Source organism: Notamacropus eugenii, chromosome 1 (assembly GCF_028372415.1).
Source record: "Notamacropus eugenii isolate mMacEug1 chromosome 1, mMacEug1.pri_v2, whole genome shotgun sequence".
Taxonomy (NCBI): Eukaryota; Metazoa; Chordata; class Mammalia; order Diprotodontia; family Macropodidae; genus Notamacropus; species Notamacropus eugenii.
This window is the reverse complement of record NC_092872.1, coordinates 170,418,731-170,445,622: the sequence shown is the minus strand read 5'-3', so window position 1 is coordinate 170,445,622 and position 26,892 is coordinate 170,418,731. Positions and strand designations below refer to the sequence as shown.

The 26,892-nt window shown below is 37.9% G+C and overlaps 1 protein-coding gene across 1 annotated transcript in view; it reads left to right on the top strand.

Annotated features, from left to right (window-relative positions):
• Positions 1–26,892, top strand: part of RASGRF1 (Ras protein specific guanine nucleotide releasing factor 1) — a 203,789-nt gene that overhangs the window by 157,148 nt on the left and 19,749 nt on the right. The window contains exons 15-22 of the mRNA XM_072638744.1: positions 1,557–1,927; positions 6,161–6,286; positions 8,065–8,235; positions 13,213–13,319; positions 13,971–14,083; positions 17,307–17,367; positions 23,742–23,845; positions 25,896–25,980. Of these exons, the coding sequence (XP_072494845.1) occupies positions 1,557–1,927; positions 6,161–6,286; positions 8,065–8,235; positions 13,213–13,319; positions 13,971–14,083; positions 17,307–17,367; positions 23,742–23,845; positions 25,896–25,980 (1,138 nt within the window). The remainder of the gene's footprint in view (positions 1–1,556; positions 1,928–6,160; positions 6,287–8,064; positions 8,236–13,212; positions 13,320–13,970; positions 14,084–17,306; positions 17,368–23,741; positions 23,846–25,895; positions 25,981–26,892) is intronic.

The following is a 26,892-nucleotide window of genomic DNA, read 5'->3' as shown; positions in this document are numbered from 1 at the left end:
ACTAATTTATAATAAGAAATAGAGTGGTAACAACTTGTAATGAAAATTATAGCACTGACTGACCAATATTTGCACTGGTCAATCAGTGCTTTCTATTCCCATTAGGTAAACTTACTTTTGAACTCAAAATGAGATCAGAAGGTTGCTTACTAAATATTTAATTTTCTCAACTGAAAAATAAAGAAATTTGGCTCAACATTACTCAACAAATACTTACTTACAAAGTATCTATTATGTACTAGGCACTATTAGGTGCTGGAAATAGTAAGGGAAACAACACATACAAATATGAGCATATCCAGAGTAAATACAAAGCAGTTAAACATAAGATAATTAGAGGAAAGAGAGGAGGGGATCAGGAAAAACTATGTAGAAAGTTAGAGACTCTACAAAGTCAAGGTAAGGATAAATGCATGTGGGCAAACCAACTCAAAGGCACAGGGAGGAATGAAATAATGTTGAATGTGAAGAACATAGAGAAGGCCAGTATTACTAGACTTTAGGGTGTGAAGGAGATGAGAAAGACAGATTGGGATCAGGTTTTAAAGGTCTTGAACTTCCAGACAGAGGAGTTCATATTTATCCTAGAGGGCAATTAGAAAACACTAGATCTTATTGAATGGAGAGCTGTGCTTTAAAAAAATCATTTTGGCAGTTATATGAAGGATGGACTGGAGTGGGAAAAGATGAGGCAAGGAGACCAATTAATAGACAGTTACAATCATCTAGGGTAGAAATGATAAAGGGCTGAAGTAAGGTAGGTGGTGGCTGTGTAAGCAGAAAAGAGAACATATATGAGAGATATTGTAACAACAGAAACATGATTATATGTGGGGTGTGAGAGAATGGTTGAGAATGATACTGAGTTGTGAGTGTGACTAGGAGTTTGGTGGTACCCTTGACAATCATTTTAAAGAGAGGAAAATGAGGGAAAAGATAACAAATTTTGTTTTGGACATGCTGAGTTTGTGATGCCTGTGGGACATCCAGTTCATGATATCCCAGAGGAGCTGGTGATGTGAGATTCAAGTTCCTGAGAGAATGAGATTGAATATGTAGATCTGGGAATCATCTGAACAGAGGTGATAATTAAACCAGTTGGAGTTTATGGGTCACTGAAAGAGAGATTACATAGAGAGAGGTCAGGGGTTATATAGAAAATGCTTTGATGCACATTCACAATGAGGGGGTATGATATAGAACATGAGCAAGAAAAGTAGACTTAATAAGGAGGGAGGCATCACATAGGTATGAGGAGAACCAGGAAAGAATAGTGTTATTAAAACCCAAAGAAGAAAGATTAATCTTGGAGGAGAGAATGGTCAGTAACGTCATGGATCTCAATCTCTGAACTTCTCTGAGCCTCGATTTCCTCATCTATAAAATGCTTCTATTGATGCTCACATTTGCTGCCTTGCATTGTAAACTACAATGGAATATATGGATATTGGCAAAGAACATGTGGTTCTTGGGATTTGGCCAACACGAAAGAACAGAAAAAATAGATTCTGATATTCCTTTTGGCAGAAAGAGAGTAAGTTTTTGTTTCCCAACAGGTCACTGGAGCTCTTATTTGCCAGCGGCCAGAACAACAAGCTTCTATATGGTGAACCTCCTAAGTCCCCAAGAGCTAATCGCAAGTTCTCCTCCCCACCACCTCTGTCCATTACCAAGTCATCTTCACCAAGTAGAAGAAGAAAGCTTTCCTTAAACATCCCCATCATCACTGGAGGGAAGGCCTTAGATCTGGCTGCGTTAAGCTGCTCTTCAAATGGCTATGCAAGCATGTATTCTTCTATGTCACCCTTTAGTAAAACCACACTGGACATCAGCAAATCATACGTATTCAGTAACTTTCCTAATAAGATACCTGATGAGGGTGAAGGTACAGCTGAAAAAATAGAAGACTCAAGTCCCAACAAACAAAGTAAGTTGATTTTTTTTTAAGACTCTAGGTGTCCCTCTCTCATCCAGGCTAGAAATGTAGGAGTTATTCATAGATCTAATCAAGCTATTGTTTGACCAATCTGTTTCCTACTTGAGCTGGCTTGTCCATCCTTGAGAACCTGGAGGTACTATCATATTAATTCTGAACATAGTGTAGACACCTGATTGGCAGAGCCCAATGCAGCTCAGAATTCCAGAATTCAGGAGATCCATCGGTCTCAGCCTCCCTAGTAGCAAGGGTCATAGGCAGGTACCACCATACCCAGCTCTAAGTTGACATTCTTGCACAGAGGGTGTCATAGCCCAAATCATAAACACAACTATCACCTAAGCAGAGAGCAAGAACAGATAGTGTTTTGAGTTTCAGGAGAAATGTGTAGGAATCATCCAAACAGTGGAATCTAGAAAAAAGTACACGTCACTTGAATTTGACCAAAACATTCCGTCAATCCAATTTACAATAGCCAGACCAAAAGTAGGAAGGACTGATATTTGGAAGAATTCTGCCATTCTCAGGGCAGTCTTAATGAGTCAAAGCTGACCTTAGAACAGCCAATCTATTGGTCCCAATCCAATTTTCCCTCATTCTTGTAGACTTAGTCAGTGTGTCACTTTGCTTCAGCCATCTATAAATTTCAACCACATTGGACTTCCCAAGCAGAATCATAAAGCTGACAAACAAAAAACAATTTGTGGGTGAAGAAGAAAGATGTAGGTGAGAGGCGTGGGTGAGGCAAAGAGCATGTATTATGTAAAGAATCAGGGGGAAGCCACCAACAGCAGTGGCACTGAGAACCATGAGTGACGAGGGAAAGCAGATGAATCATAGTACAGAGCTTTGCGGAGGCCAGAAGGCAGATCTACACCCACAGGGTTGGGATTATACAACATGACTAAATAAGGAATTGAAGGAAATTGACCACAAATAGGTATCCTCTGGGAAATAGGAAGACAAACACATCACTATCCATCTGCAGTGTGCCTTGTTTTTCCCCACTGAAGCTAAATGGGTACATGATTTTAAATCAAAGTAAAAATAAGTTTTCCATATATATCAGCAGAGTTCACTGTCAGAGATTTGCCTAAGCACTGGGAGACTCCCAGAAACTAACCTAAAAGCCATTTAATAGCATCTCGGTTCTATGTTCTGTCTCAGAACTCTCTTCTGCTTACCCACACGACTTACTGTTCAAATGCAAAGACCACTACCCAATACAACCAAGAATAACTGGTACGTTATTTATTCTACCCTCCCAAAGTGAGTCATAACATAAAGCATGAGACTAATAATAATTACAGGCAAAGAGAGAGAGAGAGAGAGAGAGAGAGAGAGAGAGAGAGAGAGAGAGAGAGAGAGAGGCTTCTTGTCTACAGTGCTAATAGGCATTCCCTTTTGTTATTTTATATCTGCGTCTGATTCTGAGACAGAGATCTGTTAGATTAGAAATGAGGCAAAAAGGAAGACATGTGAGGTAGGGTCATCATGAAAATTAATCTAATTTAATTCAACAAACGTTTATTAAATTTCTGCTATGTGTAAGGCATTACACTGGGCTCCATAGATACAAGGACAAAAAATGAATAGTATTCCCTTTCCTCAAGGAGTTTCCATTCTACAGAGAAATAAATTAGGTTAATTAACTCTAGCCCATTTGCCTGTGGACTTGAAAAGAAACAAGATAGACCTAACAAAAGTCAGGCAATAGACTTTTTAAAAATAAAAAAAGATTAAAACATTATGAATCTCCTTTCTCCATTATCTTTTTTCTCTTTGTGGATAATCTTTCATTCATTCATTTCATGTCCTATTAACATAAAAAAAAAAACCACGAGTTTGCTGCAAGTAGAACGATATACTACTGACTTAAGAATGCAAATGACTAAGATTTTAAAAAATTGGAGGCCAAATGAGTCTTTCCCTTGAAAAATGAGTTATAATGATTTAGGAAATTCTAATAACCATGTATGTTAGCATCCAATTCAGTATAAACCTACTGCGTTCAACGCATCGTTCTAGGTACTGGGGAATACAAAGAAACAAACTAAACAATTCCTGCCACCAAGGAGCTGGCCTTCTCCTAGGGGAAATACTCCATATATTAGACAAGTATGGCATAAGGGAAGCATGATGAGGAGTAAATGAAAGGTCCAGACAAGTACTCCAGGAATATTTATAGAAAAGAACACTTTCAGTTGGGGGAATCTGGAAGGGTTACACACATAGGAGATAGCACCTGAACTAAGAGCACCTTGAAAGAATACAAGAATTCTGAAAGGTTGAGATCTGGAACAAGTGGATTCCAAGCATGGAAAAAGATCATACTATGCAAATTTACAGAGGCAAAAGATGATCTGTTGAATTCATGAATCATCTAGTGGTCCAGTTCTGATGAAAAGATGGAATATTTTGACAGCAACGGAAAGCCAGATTCTGAACATGGACTCTTAGAAAACCATCTCCCTTAGAGACAAATCAGAACAGAAGTTTAATAACAATGAAAGTTCCAAAAGCAGTACATTTTTGGCACTCATTGGCAGGGTTCTTATCTTCATCTGCCTGGGTTCTTTTCTAGCATCATAACTGATTTGTTTCATGTTTCTCAGGAAAGACTATCCCTGCCCCAGAGGACAGATGGATAGATATATAAATAGATAGATGGATGGATGGATGGACCATTTATTAAGTATTTACTATATGAAAGGCACTGTGCTAAATTCTCAGGATATAAAAACAAGCGAGGAAGCAAGCAAGCCAGTTCCTGTCTTCAAGATGCTTAAATTCTAATGAGGGAAGACAAAACATAAGATATTTAGAGCAGAGAAGGATGATGAGGCAGTGGGTAAAGAGGAGAAAAAGAAATTCAGAGAGTGGAAATAAGAGTGAGAAACTAAAGTCAGATGAGATATGAGTTACCCATTTCAAATATTTTCAGGCCAATAAAAAGTCAATGGGCCATTTGATCTAGATGCCTAAGTTTTGCCCAGTCACTACATATAGGAATAGGTCAATTCTCATAGATAGCTATTGATTTTATATTTTAAAAATGAAAAAGGGCTCTCAGGATATTTTACTCAGGAGAATAAGGGATTTAAATTTATCACTGGTTTGATACAATTCATTCATCTTAACAACCAAAGCAACCACACCCTGATAACCCTAATGGAATCAATCCCAAAATCAGTGGCACCGAGTCAGGGTGCCTATATTAAGTAGTTCCTATAAAGACTTTTGAATAAATAGTATAAATAATTACAATTTGTTGTAACAGATATGGAAACTGACTTACAAATTAATTAGACCAGACATTTAAAAAATCAATCTGGCAAGAAACAATGTTGTTTTATTTCTTGGTAAAACACTTTCAGTTCCATGTCTTTCAGGGTCTGACATCCTCTTGTAAGACTGTATGATTCTAGGCCCCTTCTAATACATCTCAGCTCACTAGACCAGAGATTCCCAAACTTTCTTGGTTCATAAGCACTTTAGATTTGGTCATTTTTCACTTTGTCCCTAGACCAAATGAAATATCTAACAATTCTGTTCATCACATAGATAAGTTGAAAATATTAAATAGCCCACAGCACCACTGTGAGTTCTCTGGGTCGTGAATAGTTTGGGAACCACCGCATTAGACCATTCTTAATTCCTTCTATTTTGCGGTCTCAAATCTTGAGTAGCATCCATGAGCACAAGCTGAAGACCATTGCTTGGGCAGGAAAAAGGCAGAAAAGGAAGAAACCTTACCCTAGTCCACTATATGCTACCCTTCTACTTTAATTATTCTTAGTAACTAGGTGCTAATCACTTTTGTTTCTATACCACTGAAGGACTGCTTGTGCTTTCAGTACCCTCTACATTCCACATCCTGGTTCAAAATCCTAGCCAGTCACCTCACCCTAATTATGGTTCTGACACTTCCTATGATGAATGTACCACAAATTTATTAGATGTTTTGTGGCGAGTTTTCTTACAAGTCAGTAACCACAGCAACTATCCACAAAATTATACCTATTAATTGTTTGGATATAATGTACAGAATGACTGAAGGGGCACCCTGAGTTTCATCAAATAGAAAACATGATAATAATTCTCATTGAATGATTATAGATTATAGAAACTTTTAATTGTTCAACTTTCCAAGCTGTAAAAATGAATTTACATTTCTGAATGGAATGGAAGAGGAAAATTAAACAATTTCTTGTTTTCTCCTAGGCTCAGAAGTCTCAGTAAGAGAAGAGTCAGATAACGATCAAAATCAAAGTGATGATGCAGATACAGAAACTTCACCAACTAAGTCTCCAACTACTCCAAAGTCAATCAAAAGTAAAAATGCTTCAGGTATTATTTATTACAAATCAAAAGTGCAAATACCTTCAAAGTGGTTCCATTAAATTAATGAATGCTAAGATTTTATTAGCAATAAAATTATAGAGATATTTTGTTCATTGTTTATCTGTAAATGAAGGAGTTGAACTGGTTTACCTCTTTCACACTTTTCAGCTCCAAATCTGTAATCATATGATCACTGATGTTTTAATACTGGATTCATGAAGGCAATTGCTACCATTTTTAGTCAGCCTATTGTAATATTTCTTGGATTTTTGTATTATAAGTATAAAATCATAAATCTAATCCATCCCGGGCAAATGAACAAGTTTAACCAATGTTAGAGGTCTCTAATGATATTAACCAGTGTCATAAGCTGAAAAGAACTTTGAGAAGTCCTTTTAGGCCATTAAAAAAAAATCACAGTATTTTGTGGGTCATAAAGATGCCCTGAGTACATTACAATAGTCTGGGTTTCTTGATCCCTCAAGTTATGTACCTGTCACATTCCTGGGTTCTCACTATCTGAGTTCCTAGTCTGTACCCTGAAGACCAAAGTCATCGTGCTTCATGTACTTTTGAAAAAGGACAAAGAGAGTCATTAAGGGTAGAAGGGACAGGGTAGAAGATAACTAAAAATGGTTTCAAGTCGCAATATGAATTTCCAAAATATAAAACCATTCCAAAAAGAAATAAGATCGTGTAAAATAGAACTCCATAAATAAACCATATAAAATTCATGTCAAAGTTGCTGGCATTTTGGACAGAAAGAGTGAATTGATTTACGGAGCCTAAAGGTGCTTATTTTTCCAAATATAACAATGAAGGGGTTACATTTTTAAAAGTAACGGGGTTAGCTGTCCCAAAGTAAAAATTCCAGATTTAGAACTAGAAGGAATCTTAAAGATCTTGTCTAGTTTAACTCCTTGCTTTTTAAATGAAGAAACTGAAACCAAGAAAGGCTGTCACTTGAATAAGTTCACATAACCAGTAACTGGCAGAAATAGGCTTCAAAGCCCAGTCTTCTGATTTCAAAAACTGCCTTCTTTCCACTACACCATATTGAACTATTGCACCCCATAAAATGTTTGTGATGAACTCATTAGGCAATAACTCAGGCTGGTTCAGATCTTTCCACCCACTGCCTCTACCACTTTTGCACCCCCAAGTACTCTCATACATTTAAAGGTGGATCACTCCATAGGAAATACTGAGAAACAATATTATATCTTCTCCTTCCTTCAAATAAGACTCCATTAGACCCACCCCAAAGATATATTAAGCCTAAAAGAAGGGAAAGACAGATAAATGTTTTAAAAGACATCTTCATAAATATCTTTCCATTACATGAGAGCGCCAGACAATCATTTTACGCCTCTTCTAATGTAAGAACAAAAGGTAATGAATTTATTTTACTATTGTAGCAACTGAATTTATGCCTTAAAAATTCACAATTAAAGACTATATTACTCCTTATAAAGACTGTTAGGAAGATTAAAAATGCCTTTCCTAATTATAAGTCCTTAAGCTTAAGAGAAACACCCAGATAACCAGAATATCTTAGAAACCATATCACACTTTATTGGCTTTTGGAGTTGTTCCCAGGCCTTACCTAGTTTTCCCAAAGCTGAAGGGGAGGAGGGCTTACTTTTGACCCTTCTCAGTGGAATGACCAGAGCGTAGAAGCTGACATCATATAATCCAACCCGCTCATTTTACAGATGTGGAAATGAGACCAAAGAGTTAAAGGTGAATGAATGATGATTTACTTTGTTCTTTCTCACCTCCAGAATTTTCACTATTTTCTTATAATAATGGAGTTGTGATGACTTCTTGTCGAGAACTGGACAATAATCGGAGTGCCCTTTCAGCGGCCTCAGCTTTTGCCATAGCAACTGCCGGAGCCAATGAGGGTACACCAAACAAAGAGAAGTACAGAAGGATGTCATTAGCAAGTGCAGGTATGTGGGAGAATTTCCAAGGTTCTCTAGTAAATCAGTCTCTCCAGGATCAACTGCCCAAAGATCTCCAAACTATATGATGATCCTGTAATAGAGGTTTGGTCCCTTTTTAGCACCATCTTCAAGTCTCACCAAAGGCTGAGAAAGTACCTAAGAAGAGAGGATATCATCAAAGGGTGGCCGAGGGGGAAGAATACAGTTGGAAACATTACCTTAAGGGTACTTAGAGAGCAGCTTGAGATTATTTTTTCCTTGGCGGACCATTGTCTTCAACAAAAATTAGCTGACCAAGAAAGGGAAAGTTCCCTTCCCTTCATAGGCAAAAAACAATATTCAGATCTCTGGACAGTTTGCCTAATCTTTAAATTTGGAAGGCCATAATCTTTTTCTGTCAATTGAGAGGTTTTTTTTTTAAAAAGGGAGGATGAGGGTAGGGAGATCAGTTCCTTTTTGCCATCGTCATGAATCAGAAGCTCATGAGCCCTAGCATAAAGGTTAACTAGCTTTCCGAAAAGATCAGCATTATAGGAAAACTTTTAGCAAAAGGCCCAGCTTAAACCCAAATTCCAGCTCTCCCTACAACCCAAGCCATAGCGTGGATGACAGACAGGTCTAAAGGAAGCAATTTGCACTTCCAAGTTCAAATTGCAATGTGACAGTCATGACACAGCTGGCTTAGATTTGGAGGCCATCTTGCTACTACACCAGCACTCATCTCAATATTGCAAGGAGCACTGCTTTCATCAGAAAAGTTACTGTCTGCACTAGCACATACTGTGGATTGTGATTCTTCTATAGCTTAACAAACAGACTTCATGAGTTTCTGTGTCTAAAGGAAAAAAAAGATCACCCTATGGTAGCCAATTTTCTTGTTGACTTTCTCTGATGTCACAGGTCTGGACTCAAAGCTTTGATAGCTAGCAAGGATCTATCAGAGCATACTCTCTACTGGCAATGGTCCTAAGGGCCCCTCTTGAACTGAATGGAGATGAATCTCCATAGCATGGTGAGGCATCAAATTAGTATTTTAGTGGGAAGAGGCACAGATACAACTAATTAAAAATTTATAAAATATTAATCCATTATTTTACCATTTAGTTGTTTTCAGTCATGTCTAACTATTTGTGGCTCCATTTGAGGTTTTCTTGGAAAAAATACTGGATGGTTTGCTATTTTCTCTCCAGCTTGTTTTATGGATGAGGAACTGAGGAAAACAAGGTTAAGTGACTTGCCCAAGGTGACATAGCTAGTAAGAGACTGAGGCTAGATTTGAACTCAGGTCTTCTTGACTCCAGGCCTGGCACTCTATCCACTGTGCCACTTAGCTGCCACCATGCCGAATAAACTGTCTGAATTACCAGCAAACTGGCCAAGTGTTTGTTTGAAGGAACTGGCTAGTGTTAAGGAGTTTTGGGGGGGGTGGTAAAGGAAAGCAAGAGGAAGAATGACATTGTGTAGAAAGCCCAACGGGTTTCACTGGAGAAAATCTTCACACACCTTTAAACATGGAGCAGATGGAAGAAAGGATAACTTGGGAGTTCAAGAGAAGAAAAATGAATCCAGAGAGAAAAAGTGAAAGCACTATCTTTGTTTTAAATTTCACAGAGTGGACTTGCTTTCCTACTGTTTCCATGCCTCAACTATTTCTCTCTCCAGGACATTTCATTTCTTCCTTCTGCCTCTGTTGCCTAATAGGAAGTAAAACCCTGAAGTGCAGGTGGAGGCCAATACGAATAGAAGTAGGGGAAAAGAGAAAAATGTAGTTTACGGTTCAAGAGAAGGTTGGTCATGCAGCAAGAACAAGGGATAACAAAAGATGAAAACTCAGGCAAGTTTTGCAGATAGCTACAAATTATTAAAAGACCTAAAGCATATTCTCCCTAAAAATGCATTAGGGAGAATATGGAAGATTTGAATAAGAATCACACTAAGAAGGTATGCCTCCAGCCATCCCTGTATACATTAACCTACTAAAATGTATGCACACGTCACTGTGTTTCTGTTAGATATTTTATCATTTTGGAAAACATTCCAACTATGGCAGTTACAGAGAGAAGCTGACTGTCCTGAAAGCCCATACTGAAGGTGGTCTATGTGTGGGAAGATGTTATAGATGGATCTTTCTGAGGATGTTTCTTTTCCCCAGTTACCTCCACTCTCTGCTACATTTAATACTTTGATCTCATTGGTGGAAGTACAGGTAATAAGTCCAATTGGATTTGCAGTCAAGTCCTCTACCTCCAAATCCAGTGATCTTCACACAACATCATGCTAGTCCTTCATCTCCTTGACTTTTCCTATGAGAATTACTAAGTCAGTGTCTTTTGAGTGGTCATGGATCTCATTGAAAGAAACTGTGACCCAGTCAGCACAATGTTACTCACAAACAAGAACATGTTGGAAAGTTTGACATTTATACGGAATATATATTCATTTGGAAAATGCATCAGACATCTTCAAAGCAGTAGTGGACATCTCTGGATGTCACAAATCTCCATATTTTATAAGTACATTATAGCAGTGGATACCTTTGGAAAGCATTTTTTCTCTGTTTTTTATGTTTACTTAGTACTGCTAGAGGAACATGGAAGAGAGTTTTCTCTGTAGTTATATCCATGAAAGAATCTTATATTATCTTCATGAGAGACGCTTGGAGAAAAGTCACTAAGGTTGCATTTTGCTTTAAAAATGGTGCTTTATTTTGTTTTAGTCATCAAAAAAAAACAATAAATAGCAGCACTTTGCATTCTCCACACCTCTCAGTAAATTGTATGACTATAAAAAGAAACTGTGCTATCATCTAGGAAATCAATCAGGAAAGTCTACTCATTCCTTTCTCATATTTTTATCAAGGAATCCTTTGATATATGCATAGATCACTCTCATAACTATTTTCTAGAGATGAGGAAATAGATGTATGTATGATTCAGTAGTTCTGCCATCCCTTGTATATGCTAGGTGCCTAATCACCATTTGTTGAATTGTGAATTTCACAATATCTATTTTAGATATCTTGGAAATTGACCCATGAGTATCACTTTCAGATTGTGCTTCACTTTTTTATATATAATGGGTTCATCCACTTTTCCCCACCCCATTTTTTGATTTCTATTTCTGCTTCATAGTACAATACGCCAGGTATAACGGTGGAAAGAGTCCAGATCTGGCCATTCCATTCTCATTGATAATACTAAATTACAATAACAATGCTGGCATATTTCCTTCATTTCTCTTCTATTTGTCATATTTCCAGTTTTATCTGTAATTGCTCTGTGGATGCCCTAGTTTAGTTTTCCATTAGCCAAACTCTAAGAAATGGTGATTATCAGAGAAAATTCTTCACTTTTATTCATTTCCTATTTTTCAAAGTTAACTCCTTATTTAAATAGATCAAGTTGGACTTGTCATAACTGAATGCAATATTGTCTCATCTTTAGCCATTTTCCTAATTTTATGTTAATTTCTGCATTTACTTTGACAAGCTGATGATTTGACTGTAAAGTCAGATGATTCTGAAATGCTCCCAAGTCAACCATCTATCATTTTGTTGACTATTAAGACAGAATTAATTTTATTTTCTTTTATGATTTTCTTTAGTGATCACTATGTCCAGTATCTTCTAGCTCTCTTCCCAAAGGGAGTATTCATGACATATAGTCATGTAGACTCTGAATAATATCATCTTCTTGCCTCCTTCATATCTTAATATTTTCCATATTTTCCAACATATTTTTTGTCATATTCCCCTGTGCCTGCCTTCTCACTAAAGTTCTCAAGTATCTAGATATGTGTTGACCTGATTTGGAGGATTTTTTCAAGTTCTTTGTAGATTTTCTCCATTCTTTATTCTCTGTGACAGCTGCTAGCACATAAATTACAATTACCTTCATGGGTCCCCTTGCCTTCATGAGTGCAAGGTGAGGGGAACAGGTGTTCCATGAAATAATGTTTCTTGTTAACTTTGGATGCACAAAATGAAACCAATTCTAGCAACTCCTTTGTTCCTCTCTCCAAGAAAAAACTGTGAGCTATCCTTCCATTTAAAGGCAATTTCTTTATGTCCACTGGTTGCATTTATAAGAAAAATATAGTTTAGTATATTTGGGGATACACCATCTCAGTGGTCATTGGACTACTTCTCACATGGGGATACACCATCTCAGTGGTCATTGGACTACTTCTCACATGGGGATACACCATCTCAGTGGTCATTGCACTACTTCTCACAAAGTTCTAACACTTTTTTGGTATTAGGGTACCAACCAACAGTTGCAGAAATGTTTGCAAGTTATCCAAAAACTGTGATTCTTAGCACTTTCTGCCGATTTTCTACATAAGTGCAAGGACCCTACAAAGCATTAAGAACTATTGTATATTTTTATGTTTATATTGTTATGGCCAGACAATTCATCACTTATTTGCCAACCTATGGGTGATAAATTCTTTGATACTTAACTACAGACGATCCTATGGGAGTAGACATATTCTGTTATCAAGTCTATTATTCTAACGGCTTTTCTACCTTGATAGGACCTACCAAAGTTTGCGTTGCATTAGCACACATTTTTGAGAGACTAGGGTCATTTCAATACCATAATGAGGTAATAGAGTAGTTCCTCACTGACAGACCATTATAAACCTAAGGAAAATTCTTTTACCCTAACACAAGAACCTGCGTGTATGAAGTGGTAGTCCAGTGGATACACCAGAGTACATTGACTACTATAACTACTCAGAGCTCTCAAAATGTCTATTTGGTATAAAAATCACAGGATAGACTTAGAAAGCCAGCAGAGGTGGTGGGAAGAGACTGAAAGCATCACCTAAATCTAAGCTCCAGAAATATGATGTTAGATCCAAAATGCGGGCTGAGTTGTTTTTCTAAACTACATTGTGGCTGTGTCCATCCCCCAATCCTGTCCACCACAAATCTCCTAAAACAATTTTTCTCCACTCTATTGGTCACTAATATTTTAGGTTTCCCCCCTGACCAGAGGAACGGAGATAAAGAATTTGTGATAAGGAGAGCTGCAACCAATCGAGTACTGAATGTCCTTCGACACTGGGTCTCAAAGCATTCTCAGGTAAGCTTTCTTCTTCCAAGAAGCCAAAATGCTTGATGGTGTGTTGAAGCCAAGTTAAAACTGGGAAGAATTAAGAATCATCCTCAAGTAATCAGACATTATCTGAAATATTTGTCAACAGATCTACATCAAGCAGTCTACTACCATCAATATGAAAGGAAGATGAGAATTTGATGTTTTATTATTGTTTATGAAAAAGGAGAATAATTAAGAAAAATAAGCAATTTCAATTAGAAAATAACCAGGACATGTCATGTCCCTACTACCCCCACACCTGCAGCAGTGGTAGAGAGTTTTTTCCTTGTCAGAGCCCCAGAGGGTAGAGCTAGATGGCAAGCGATGTACAAAGCAATAATTATTTGGTATTTCTGGAACATCTTTCACCCAAAGATCTCTAAGTAACTAATAATTCATTTGTACTGTGCATCTCTTATATGAAATAGGAAGATGATATCTATGTGTTATTCGCCATTAATCCACTGGTATCAGTGATGGATCTACAAAGAGAAGCCAGGAGTCTTTGTTTCCTGCCCTGTACCAGAACCACTAGATAACACTCCCATCTTTCTTTCATTTTATAATTTTTGGTGCCAATTAAAGGGATTTTTTTAAAATGGTTTTTAAATTTTTTACTCTAAATATTCTTGGCAGGATTTTGAAACCAACGATGAATTAAAATTTAAGGTTATTAGTTTTCTGGAAGAAGTCATTCATGACCCTGAACTTTTGACCCAAGAAAGAAAGGCAGCTGCAAATATTATAAGGTAACATTTTATGAACCCACTTTAGCAGGTCCCAGAGTACTTCTGTGTCCAAGTACTCTTATTTTGGGTGAAGTAGGTGAAGGGCCGTTTTCTATAACTGAAAACATTTTTGTGGTTGTTACACATGTTGGGGCTCATGTGGAAATGGATCTGGATTGAAATTTGTGGGAGGGGGACCTTGAAGAATGTGAATTCCCCTTGAGTGACTAGCCATACATTAGCACTTTCACATCTATATGAGAGAATATACTCTATGTGCCTACCCTGAAAAGGTTACCCTTCTTTATTCCTTTTCATTTACCAGTTCTCTCCCATAAACACAGAATCTCAAGGTTGGAAAGGACTTCAGAAACTATCTAGTCCAACACACATCTGGACAAGAATCTATAAAGTCCCCAACAAGCAGTCATCAATCCTTTGCCTTCAGTCTTCTAGTGAACATCCTAAGGCAGTCTATTCTACTTTTGCATGACTCCAATTATTCCTTTCAATGGAGGGAGATTTCTCTAGAAAGAAATAGTTCTTTAAATGGAGTCATTTAAGCCAATATCCCAGGGACTTACTAGGCAATATCAGTCTAATTTCATCACTGACCAGGTATCTTTATAATTCTAATTATAATTAAAGGAAATACAAAGGATTACTCAAACTGTCACAAATACAAGTCTCAAAATTGCAATGAAAGAAAATTAGTTAAATGAAGGCCTTTCTGGAACCTACTGATCAGAACAGACCTGTAAGAGATAATGGAAAAGTCATAATTAACCATGCTAGTGAAGTGCTCATTTTCTCTTCCTGAAGTTAGAATAGAAACATTTAGCTTTCCCTTCTGTATTCAACCTTGAATCAGTTCCACACAGGAGCAGTTCATGGGGCCCTTCTCCCTTGTACAAAGTCCATCCACATCATTCCAATCCATAATTCTTAACCTACCAAAGAAACCATAGTGGCTTAAATTGTAAACAGGATGGTAAAGAAATGGAGACAGAGACAAGGGGGGGGTGGGGAGAGGGACGGAGGGAGAGGAAGAAAGGAAGGAAGGAATGGAGAAAGGAAGGAAAAGGAAGGAAGGAAGGAAGAAAAGGAAGGAAAAGGAAGGAAGGAAGGAAGGAAGGAAGGAAGGAAGGAAGGAAGGAAGGAAGGAAGGAAGGAAGGAAGGAAGGAAGGAAGGAAGGAAGAAAGGAAGGAAGGAAGGAAGGAAGGAAGGAAGGAAGGAAGGAAGGAAGGAAGGAAGGAAGGAAGGAAGGAAGGAAAGAAGGAAAGAAGGAAGGAAGAGAAGGAAGGAAAGGAAAAAGGAGAGAAAAGGGAAGGAAGGAGAGGAGAGGAAGAAAAGATGATATGAGGGCTCCTTTACTACTATTATGTCCTTTCACTTCTACTTTTCTTAAACAACTTGTCTCTGTTAACAGGTTTGATTTCACTCATTCTCCTCTATCTGGCATCTGCCTCCAACACTCTACTGAAACTACACTTTCCAAAGTCACTAACAGTCTTCTGATCTCCAACTCCAATAGCCACTGTTCAGTCCTCATTCTCCCGGGGTTCTCTACAGCATTTAATAATATTAAATTACTCCTTCTTCTTAAACCTTTCAACTCCCTTGGCTTCCATTACAACAAACTATTCTAGTTCTCCTCCCTCTCTGACCCATCTTGTCTCTTGCTAGTCCAACTCTAACCCTAAGCCTCTGACTAACCCTAAATGCCTCCAACTCCTTCCTCCTCTTTATCGCTGTGAGTTTAACCATAAATTTAATCGTTAACTCTCTGTTCTTATCTACCTACTTCACAGTACCATTGTGAGGTAAGTGCTTCAACAACTAAAGCACCATGCAGATGTGAACTACTATTCTTATTAGCATAGTTGCTTCCTTCATGGTTTCAACCACTTCCTCTATTCTGATAATTCCTAAACTTCTGTCTCCAACAGTAAATATTCACCTGATCTATCTCCAACTGCTTACAGCATATTTCTATGTTTTCAATCATCTCAAATTTAATGGGTTTGAAACCTCATTCATCATTATCCCTCCCCCTCTAATTCCATGCCCAAGTTCTTCATTTCTATCAGTAGCCACATGATTCTTCAAAGCTAGAAAACCCTTATAGCCCCAGCCAATCACTTGTCACTGTACTTAATGGCACAGTGGATCGAGTGCTGGTCCTGTAGACAGGAAGACTTGAGATAAAAACCAGTTTCAGATAATTACTATCTGTGTGGCCCTGAGCAAGTCATTTCAACTTTCTGTACCTCAGTTTCTTCATTTGTAAAATGAGGATAATAATAGCGCCTACTTCCTAGGATTGTTTTAAAGATCAAATAAAACAAATTTGTAAAGTGTTTACAACAATGCCTGACACATAGCAGACACTTAAATATTTATCCTTTCCTCCCTTCCCTTTTATTTCTCTCTCATTGTCATTTAGACACTTCTCTACCTCATCAGTTCCACTGTAACCATCCTAGTCCAAACTTACATCATCTTATACTTGAATTGCTGTGCCTATCTCCTAGTCATTTTCCTTACCTTCCCTCTCCTTCCCCTTCTCCTCCAGTGCATGTATATTGTACATTGCTACTTGGTTAGTCTTTCTAAAACACCATTTTAATCACGTCATTATGCTGCTCCAAAGTACCCATTGACTCCCTTTTGCCTGCTGTATGAAGTTCTAAGTCTTCTACCTTTCAAGTGTCTCCCTACTTGGATGTGATCATCATCTGTCCAAACTTATCCCCCTTTTCTACATACATACACACATACACACACACACACACACACACACACACACACACACACACACACACTCCAGTCCTCTGTTTGCCTTTAATAGTGTTTTTCCCTCTGAAACATTCTCCCATTTCTTCTCTGCCTATCCCAATTCTAACCATCCTTCAAAACCCACTTCTTCCAAGAAAATTCCAGCAATCATAGACATTTCCTTCCTCTGATTCACTTGTGCCATCTTTATAGCACAATTTAGTGCTTAATCAAAGACCATATTACTTCACTAATTATTTTACATATGTTTGTTTATTCTGATTATGTAGATTATAAACTGTGGACAGAAGCCAGATTTTAGACTTCTTTTGTACCTTGCACCATGCTAAACTCACCCTTAGGGGATTAATAAATATTTGTTATTGTTTGATTGATTTGTAGCAGATATCTTTTCTAACAATATCTCATGATTATCTGGTTTAATTTTACCTTTTCGTACCCTAGGACTTTGACACAGGAAGACCCAGGAGACAACCAGATCACACTGGAGGAGATTGTACAGATGGTAAATTCTGTTTTCATAATAAATTAATACTGCTCAAAAGTTTCTCTTCACCTTCATCTATTTCTTCATTTGCCCACCCCAGTTCCCAAAATAATCTTGGGGTTGGACCTCAGTGTTAACAGACAGACCCAGACAGGATTACAAAATAAGGAAATTTATCCTCCACAGACCAACCATCACTACCTCCCCTTTCTCCTTCCCTTCCTCCCCTTTCAGCAAACCTTTCTGACTAGGAAGACCAGTGCTCTAATGTTGTTCCAGTCTGGCTTGTCAGGAAGAAAGAAAATCTGATAAATCCTGTAATTATTCCCAAGAACTGGAATAGGGAGGGGGTAATGCTTACCCCAAAAGAATGTATTATTAATGGTAGGATTTTAGGTCTCCATAAGAGAGATTATTTTTAGAAAATTATTTAACTGTTTTCTGCCTATAGTCTACGATCTGCTTCTGCCTCAGATTATATCATTTGGCAACGACCTCCTCTTTATGTCCCCATTTGGGATTTTCTCGGCAAAGATATTGGAGTGGTTTGCCATTTCCTTCTCCAGATCATTCAACAGATGAGGAAACTGAGGCAAATAGGGTTAAGTGACTTTCCTAGGATCTTACAGCTAGTAAGTATCTGGGGCCAGATTTAAACTCAGGAAGTTAAGTCTTTCTGACTCCAGGCCCAGAGCTCTATCCACTGTGACACCTGGCTGTCCTTGTCCTAAAAACAGAACTTACCAATAGGACATATAAATAAAATAAGTAGAGAACACGAAGAGGTGGGCCCAATTGAATTCCATCTTCCAAGATGGCAAAATTATCTCTAATCTGTTAAAGCTAGTTACCATAATGATACATAATTTGTCATGTTGGACCTGCAGCCAACTCCATCTTTCCTCTCCTCATCTCTATTTTGCCAAAAGTGAACAATCTCAGTGGTACTTGTTTCTGGGTGTTGTGCTAAACAGTTTCCCTGAGAAGCTGAACCATATTGAATTGTACTAGATGAGTTATTTTAACACAGACCAGACACGTGAATCTTATCACACTAATTCACCCCTTCACTAGTCAAGGTTATAATTTTTAGGTTCCCAATCTTTTTTGTCTAATTTCTTTTTCACTTTTCTTTTTGTTCTTCTTTTGACTTTGGGGCTCCCTATCTCACCCAAGGTAGAAGCATAGCAGCCACTCATGATTCAATTCCAATGCTGATTGGTAAAAATACCTTTACCCAGTTCTGTTTTCCCTATCTAAGTCTGGTTTTTCCCCTCCTTAGACAACCTAATAATCCTCCTATTCCCTGAGACTTGCCATGCCTAATAACTCTTCTTACTGTAGCAAGAAAACTTCTATATATCCAGGGTCATGGCTGAGAAAATCAAAACATTCTGTTCTGTCCAGGCTTAGGAAGAGGTGCAAAGTCCCCACCACTCTTAGCCAAAAGACCAATTTTGGACATTTCTATATGAGAATTTAATCTGAGACTCTGTTTTACATTATCCTATTCAACTTTGAGATGAAATCATCATTGATTTTACAGCTAAGCACCCTTACACTTACAGCAGAAGACTTACCCTGACTGTGTTAGCCCTTAAGTTTTAAAAAACCTCTTGTTCCTGTTGATTTTCTAGAACAGAATGTTTGCCAGAGGTCATGCTTCCTCCTCCTTAATGCTCCAGTGGTCACTAAATTTGAGTGTTCAGTCAAGAAAGTAACATCAGATGTTTCATAATTTTAATCCATAAACAATCTCTTTGGATAGGATCTAATTTTGAGATCACCTCTTAAATTCTGTTTTTCTTTACAGTTTGCAAAATTAACTCTCACTGAGACAAAATCATCTTTCTTTCTGACTATCATAAATGCCTTGGGAATTACCATTGTAATACAACAGAATTACTTAAAGGTAGTATAAATTCTTCCTAATTAAGGAAGAGAAGGTTCTTGCATCTTTTTAAAGATCACCTCCTTTCATCAGAACACCCACAAATAAAGTCCCTTCTTTGTGCGCTGGTTTCCCCTCTTCATCCCCTTGTTCCCATCTGAGTGTTCTAAAAGCAGAGCACAAGAGAGTCTACCTACAGTCACAACCTTTATGACTAAAGAGAGCATTTGTTTTGCATCTCTGCTTCCCCTCCTCCCTTCTTCCCTACTTGGTGACCTACTCCAGATGACTTAGGACAGAGCACCCTATGAAGCCTAGGGGTCACCTACAATTCTTTCCTATTTTGTGGCTTCTTCTGCCTCCATCTTAAATATTCTTTTATTTTAAATAGGGTTATTACCTTTCCCTCAATTTTGTCTTTTGATAGTTTCCCAGGCCACCTGTCTGAAGAGGTGGGTTTTATTAATGTAGTATGTGGGGAATCCAATGAGCTGTTTCTTCTTCAGTAGCTCTGGGGTTGAGCCAGAGAGGAGCTTGAGTAATGACAAGAGGCTTCCAAAAATCTGGACTTGACTTTCGAATTGTTACTCCCTACACCCAGTCATCAGTCATCACATCACTAACTAATTTTAGGGCATTTTACACAACCTTTAGAGAAGGTGGACGGATATGAATATTATTTTTCACATGGTCAACAGCATTCACCCTCACAACTGCCCTATATATCTATTTGAGGCACTCAGGGACTGTTAAATACAAGAATGGAAATCTAACTCCAACCCTATTATTAACTGGCCTTTTCAGAATATGGTATTACATATCCTGGACACAACACCTTTGTGTAACCAGTAATCCCATGTTAGGGAATATTTACGTGATTATTATTTGTTTATACAATAAATAGGAAAGGCAGTGTATATAGTGAGTGGATAGAGAAGTGGCCTTGTAGTCGAACTTCAGTTCAAGTCCCCACCTTTGAAAAACCACAAGTCTGGAGTGTGGTAAGGTGGGGGAGAGGGGAATGCTGGTCTATACTTGTGTCTATAACCTTGTCTATACCTGTGTCAACTGTGATGAATGAAAAACACAAGAGATAGAGTTTCTGGGTAATTAATAATTTATTAAGCTAGCTAATAATTAATAAATTGAAAGAACACTCAGTAACCAAGGACACCTAATGGAGACACTGAATGCCTTAAATATTTTTTGAAAGGGAATGCCCCTGATAGGAGAAATTAACCCTGATTGGTGGACATTTAAATGAGATGGTGAGCTAAAACTCTTCTGCTCCTCCTGCTGAGACTGTGGCTTCATCCGGAGAATCAACCACCTCTAGCAATCTGGACAGGGAATCCATGTCCACCCAGATCACTCTGGTTGGTTTTCTCCTTCCTGAGCTGGGTCACCCTGAACTCCAATGGAGGGGTGCCATGACATGGGCTTATTTCCTAAGGGAAATTCACCTAGATTAGATTCTGTTTACACTCTAAACAAAAGTAACATCTAGTTAGGTGGGGTCCTACCCAAGATCCAGGAGTATGTATTAGTATTAGGGCAATCTCCTCTATCAGTCATGTCCTTCAGAGACTGAATGACTGACCTATGGAGGCTGATCCTTGAATGAGGAAACAGAGGAAATAAAAACTTCTGCTAATTAAATAATAATTACTCTCATTACCCAATGACAGCAAACTATTTTTAGCAGAAACAAGCACAACCACATTAGTTATCCATTGTCACCGAGGTTAAAAAGCAACTTGATTACATTTTTCATTTTGCATAAGTATAGGTATGATGTGGATACCATGGACATTAAAGAAATGAGTACAAAATAAAATTGCCAGCAATACCTATGTCTTAAAGCAAACCAAACACAATGCTGAGAGGAAAGCATCCAGGGCTGTGAGAAGTACTTAGTTTATAGACAAACAAGCTTTTGTCCCCAAGTAGGGAAAAGGGCAATGGATCTGAACAATACCCTCCTTCACAACCATTGTGTGGGGAGGGTCATGAGCATGGGACTGGGAGGTAAGAAGACAGGTTCCAGGCCTGACTCTACCATGAATTCACTATTAAGTCATTTAATCATTCTGAGTCCTAGTTTTTTCATCTGTAAAATAATGGGGTGTTGAACTTGGTAATGTCTAAGGACTCTTCTACTTCTAATTTGTTGCTACTGATGCTACTCACACTGTTTTGCTGATATATCTGGGTGGTGGTATAGTTGAAAGGGAATGCATAAAAATACAATGAAGTTCTTGGACCCTTCATTATGCAAATAATTTTAAATAATTTAGTTAATAAAAACTCAATTTGCAACCACAGGTTAAATAGTTTTCATTCCCAAAGTTATTTCTGCATTGTTTAGATATCTGAAAGGAATTGATTAAAACAAGCTTACTGTCTTACAGAAGAGATATTTTAAATGTTGATGTTGATTTTATTACAGGCTCTGTGCTGGATCTCATTCATCACATTGACTAATCCAACACAGAGTCCAGGCCAAAGAAGGTTCCCTGTAAATGTTCCTGATTGCAGATGGCATTTTTCTGATTGCAGCAAGACTCAGAACCTTGCAGAACCTCCTAAAAGATATCTTGTATGTAACCACTCAAAGGAGTTTGACTCTGGAAAGACTAAGTAGATGAAGACTGTCTATAGCCCATATTTCATGAAGCATGTGGATGGACCCTAGGGGCACCTAGGATGATGTAGTGATTACATCACTGGGCCTGGAGTCAGGAAGACCTGAGTTCAAGGGTTACCTTTAACATTTACTGGGAGTATAACCCTGGGCAAGTTATTTAACTCCTTTTTACCTCAGTCTCCTTATCTGTAAAATGGGGATAATTATCACACCTGCCTCCCAAGGTTGTTATGAGGATCACACAAGATAATATCTGTAAAGCACTTGGCACAGTGCCTAGCTCATAGTAGGTTCCATCAAAATGTTAGCTATTTGTTGTTGATATGAATGTATATATACACACATAATATACACATTTTACACATATAATGACTATATTATATATATATATACGCATTTACATATACATATGTAATCAAAATCACGAAAACCATATGTTCCATAGTTCTATTTTGAAGGAACTAACAAAATTTTATAGACCTTATCTCATTTTATCAATTTCCAAAGTGATTCATTGTATAAAGTTACACATATTATTGTTGTCCTCTAATTGTTATTTTTCTTTTAAAATGCACGATCCCCATGCAAATCACTCCTACGAGCCCAACTTCTAGGAAGCACAAATGCACAAAATACAATTCAAACAGTCAGGTATGGTGGCACACATCTGTAATCCCAGTAACTAGGAAATGAGGCTAATGGATCTCTTGAGTTTTGGAGTTCTGAGCTTTAATGGACTAAGTTGATCAGGTGTCCATACGAAGTTTAGCACCAATAAGATAAGCCTTCAGGAATGGAGGATCCCCAGCTCACCTAAGGTGAGATGATGCAGCCCAGGGCAGAAACATCAGATCAAAGCTCTTCAGCTGACCAGTAGTGTTCTCAGACCCATGAATAGCCCCCTAACTTCTAGTCTAGGCAAATTAGGGAGACCTAGTCACCCAAATCCTTTCCCCATTCACCCACCAAGGAAAAATAATGTACCTGAAATTCTGTGATTCTACCTGACATATGTCCTCACTCACAAAACAAAAAGTTAAAGTTGGAAAGGTGGTTATTGCTGAACCCACAGTAATAATAACAATTAAGAGCTATTTGTTTATATATAATTTGTGCAGCACTTTAAGGCTTACACATGTTATTTCATTAGATCTTTCCAACAACCCTGTGAGGTAGATACTATTTTATCCCCATTTTACTGACAAGAAAACTGAGGCACAGAAAGATGACTTGCCCAAAGTCCTACAGCTAGTAAGTGTCTGAAGCTACATTTGAACCAAGGTCTGCCTGACTCCGAGTCCAGCACCATATGCAAAGTTCATCCCTCACTGCCTTATCTGTAGTATTCATAGAATTTCAGAATTGGAAGGGATCTCAGGCCATCTAGTAGAACCGGAACCAGAATAAGAATCCATTCTAAAACATCCCTTTCAAGTAGCCACCCAGACTGTCAGATCACAGCATAACTGCCTATGAAAGGGAACTTACTACCTTCAGGGGCAGCCTCTTAGTTTTTCCTGATATAAAGCCTAAGTTTTCCTTTTTTGCTACTTCCTTGCTTCTCTTTTAGTTCTGTCCTCTGGAGGCTTCCCTGTGTGAGTCCTTTAAACACTTAAGGACAGCTACCATTTTTCCCTTAAGTCTTCAGGCTGAATGTATTTCTTCAGTCAAATCCTCATATGGCATGAATTTCAGGCCCTTAATCATCCTGATTCCCTTCCTCAAGATGCTCTCTAGCTATCAATGAATGGTTTTTGTAAAAAAGTGGCATCCAGAACTGAACACAATATGCCCTATATGTCAAAATACCTAATATGTCATTACATTAAACCCACTGTCAACCCTTTCATTTAGGCTGAAGGAGTGAAAGCAGAACCCTTTGAAAACCACTCTGCTTTGGAAATAGCTGAACAGCTGACTTTACTGGACCACCTGGTCTTTAAGAAGATTCCATATGAGTGAGTAACTATAATTTTCCTTTGGGGATGCTTTTTTTCTCCTTTCACATGCTGGTTTTGGAAATTTGCCGGTGAATATGAAGAAATACAAGATAAATGTTCTAACGCAGTACAAAGACATTCCATTGTGATAAAAATTGTGCATGGTATGGCTTAAAAATAGGAATAAGGGGGGAGCTCTGACTTTTCTATCAAACTTACCTAAAGTTCACACATACACACACACACACACACACACACACACACACACACACACACACACACACACACACTGCATGTCTCCTTTCCACAAATGATTATTCCCCCTTCTCATGTTGACACTTTTTTTTCTTGACTCCTAGACTTTAAGTATTGAGCGATGGGTGAGACAAGTTGAGGGTATTCCCATCCCCATTATTTGAGGTGGCTTTCCACTAGCAGAAAATGGAAGGCCATAGCAAGTGGCCATCCCAGAGAAAGACCAAAGCCATCCTCCATGGTCCAAGCTATTACTGCCATTTTTCTCAGCACCTTCACTTTTCAGCTGTTTCCACAGGAGCTAAGGGTTTAAATCTCTGAGCTTGGCTCCACTGCTAGAACAGTTTCTTATCTCAGGGAAGCAGAACAAGGCTTAGCTGTTTTCAGGCACAGCCCTCACACCTCCTAGTTAACAGTGTAAACCTCATATTCCAATCCCAGCGTCATAGAAAATCTCCAGGCTGGCCACGCTATACTCTACAGCAGGATGTCAAACTCAGAAATGGGGGCTACTAAACCATACATAAAAATCCTTACAGACTACACATTGGCTAAGTATTAAAATGTAATATCTATGTTGTATTTTTATTCATTTTGTTAAATAGTTTCCAATTATGTTTTAATCTGCTTTGGGCAGCCCTCTAGGTATTTGACAGCTCTGCTCTACACCATCCATCCACTTACCATCTAACTAGCAAATGAGTGGCCTGTGACTCTTGACACAATGTGTCTACACTCCGGACATTTCACAGAAATAAAGAAGCAGGTAGAAAAACAATGAAATAAAGAGTTCCCTGGTGCCCAAAGAAGCTTAGCAGTATATTGCCCAGAGTGGCAGAGGAATCTAAAGCTAGGTTCTCTTGACTCAAAGGCTAACTATCTACTAGCAGCGCTGCCTCTCATAGATGACTTTTTTTAAGAAGTTTTATCTTCTTTCCTCACTCGGGAAGGTCTTTTAAGAACCAGTAATTTGATTCCAGAGATTTTAGTATGAGGTGAATTCAAACAAGATAATGTATTTTTTACAAAGTACTTTGCAAACCTTAAAATACTATATTGTTCAGAACGAAGCACTTCTTAAAAGACATAGATGTATTGAAGAAGTTAAAGATTATATAGTTAACACATATGAAAAAAATTGTTTGTATTTTCAAATCTTAAAATGAAGACAAATCAGGTTTCTTAACCCATCATGCAAGACTTGGGACTCACTGAGATCTTAAGTAGTAATAGGGAGAAGCATACTGGTCTGGTAATTAGAAGACATCAATGGCATTTCTGGCTGTACCATTTCCTCTTTGAACACACAGGCAAATCAGTTTCCCTCTCTGAACCTCAATTTCCTTATCTGTACAATGACTGCCACTAAGGCCCCTTCCAACTTTAATATTCTAGGTCCTTCTGTGGCTCTTATTCTTCCAACTGACTGTATATGCTTATTTTACGTAGAAACATATTTTACTCCCATTTTCCATTTTTAATTTAACAAATGGTCACAGTACTCTGTGCCCCAGGCTCCCAGGTAGACAAATAACTGTTTTGCTAGGCTGATATCAAACGTAACAAGAAAACACCAAATATGGGGCTTGAAATAGCATCAGGCATGGTAAAACAAGGATGCCAAGGAAATTTCAAAAAGCCATGTTTAATTATAAGCAGTAGTATTATAAGTAATCGGAAGCAGTTTAGTTATAAGCAGAACCATACTTTCCCTCTATTCTGTGTATATATGTGTCTAGGTTGTCCATGTATGCACCAAATTCAGCTATGAGCCAATGTCACTTATCTTTACCGTTATCTTTGTCATTCTCAGAGAGTTTTTTGGACAAGGTTGGATGAAAGTTGAAAAGAATGAAAGGACTCCTTACATCATGAAAACTACCAAGCATTTTAATGATGTAAGTACAAGCTTGGTGACAACTTTATACTTATGTTTCCCTTTGCTATAAACCTCTATTTTAGTTAGAAATTTGCTTGGGAATTTCCTTTAGAGTTCCTTCCCAGATGCTTGTAAGCTTTTTAGGAGGAGCAAAGATTTATGCTTCCTTTGTCCATATACGTTGGTTGCAGCAAGTGTGGCCCTGTTGGCTTTATTATGTCATTCAAAACAGTTGGCTGAAGGTAAAGTAGTGGAAGTCTCATAATCTATTGGCGTATTATGTCATTAGAAAGGTTCGACTGTAGAAAATGTCACATTCTTTTGTTTCCATATACATACTTCTAAGAAATCTTGTCCTCCTAGAATTTATATTACAAAAGTCAGATCCCAAGGTAAACACTTTCAAACATCAAAAATTCCTTTAACAATTTGGGAGGAAAATAAATATTTTTTAAGCATCTTCTATGTGCCATGCACTGTGCTAAACACTTTACAAATATTATTTCATTTAACCCTCACAACCACCCTGGGAAGAAGATACTGGTAATATCTCCATTTTAGAGTTAAGGAAACTGAGGACAAGAGAAGTTAAATTATTTGCTCAGGGTCACACAACTAGTATCTAGGACCAGACTGGAACTCAGAATGGAACTTCCTGATTCTGGGTCTGGTGCTCTATCCACTAAGCCACCTAGTTGCCTAGGGCAAGTCATTTCATTGGATAGCATTAAGAAAGCCTAGGTTCAATTCCTTGACAGCTAGGTGGCACAATGGATGGAAAAACAAGCTACTATGTCTAGTACTTCTTTGACATGACAAAAAGTTAGGAATTTTAATTCTATGTAAAAGTATTCTCCATTTTTTCCACCATGCATACTTGGCACTGCTGAATAAACAAATGAATGATTGAATGGATGAAGTATTTATTAAG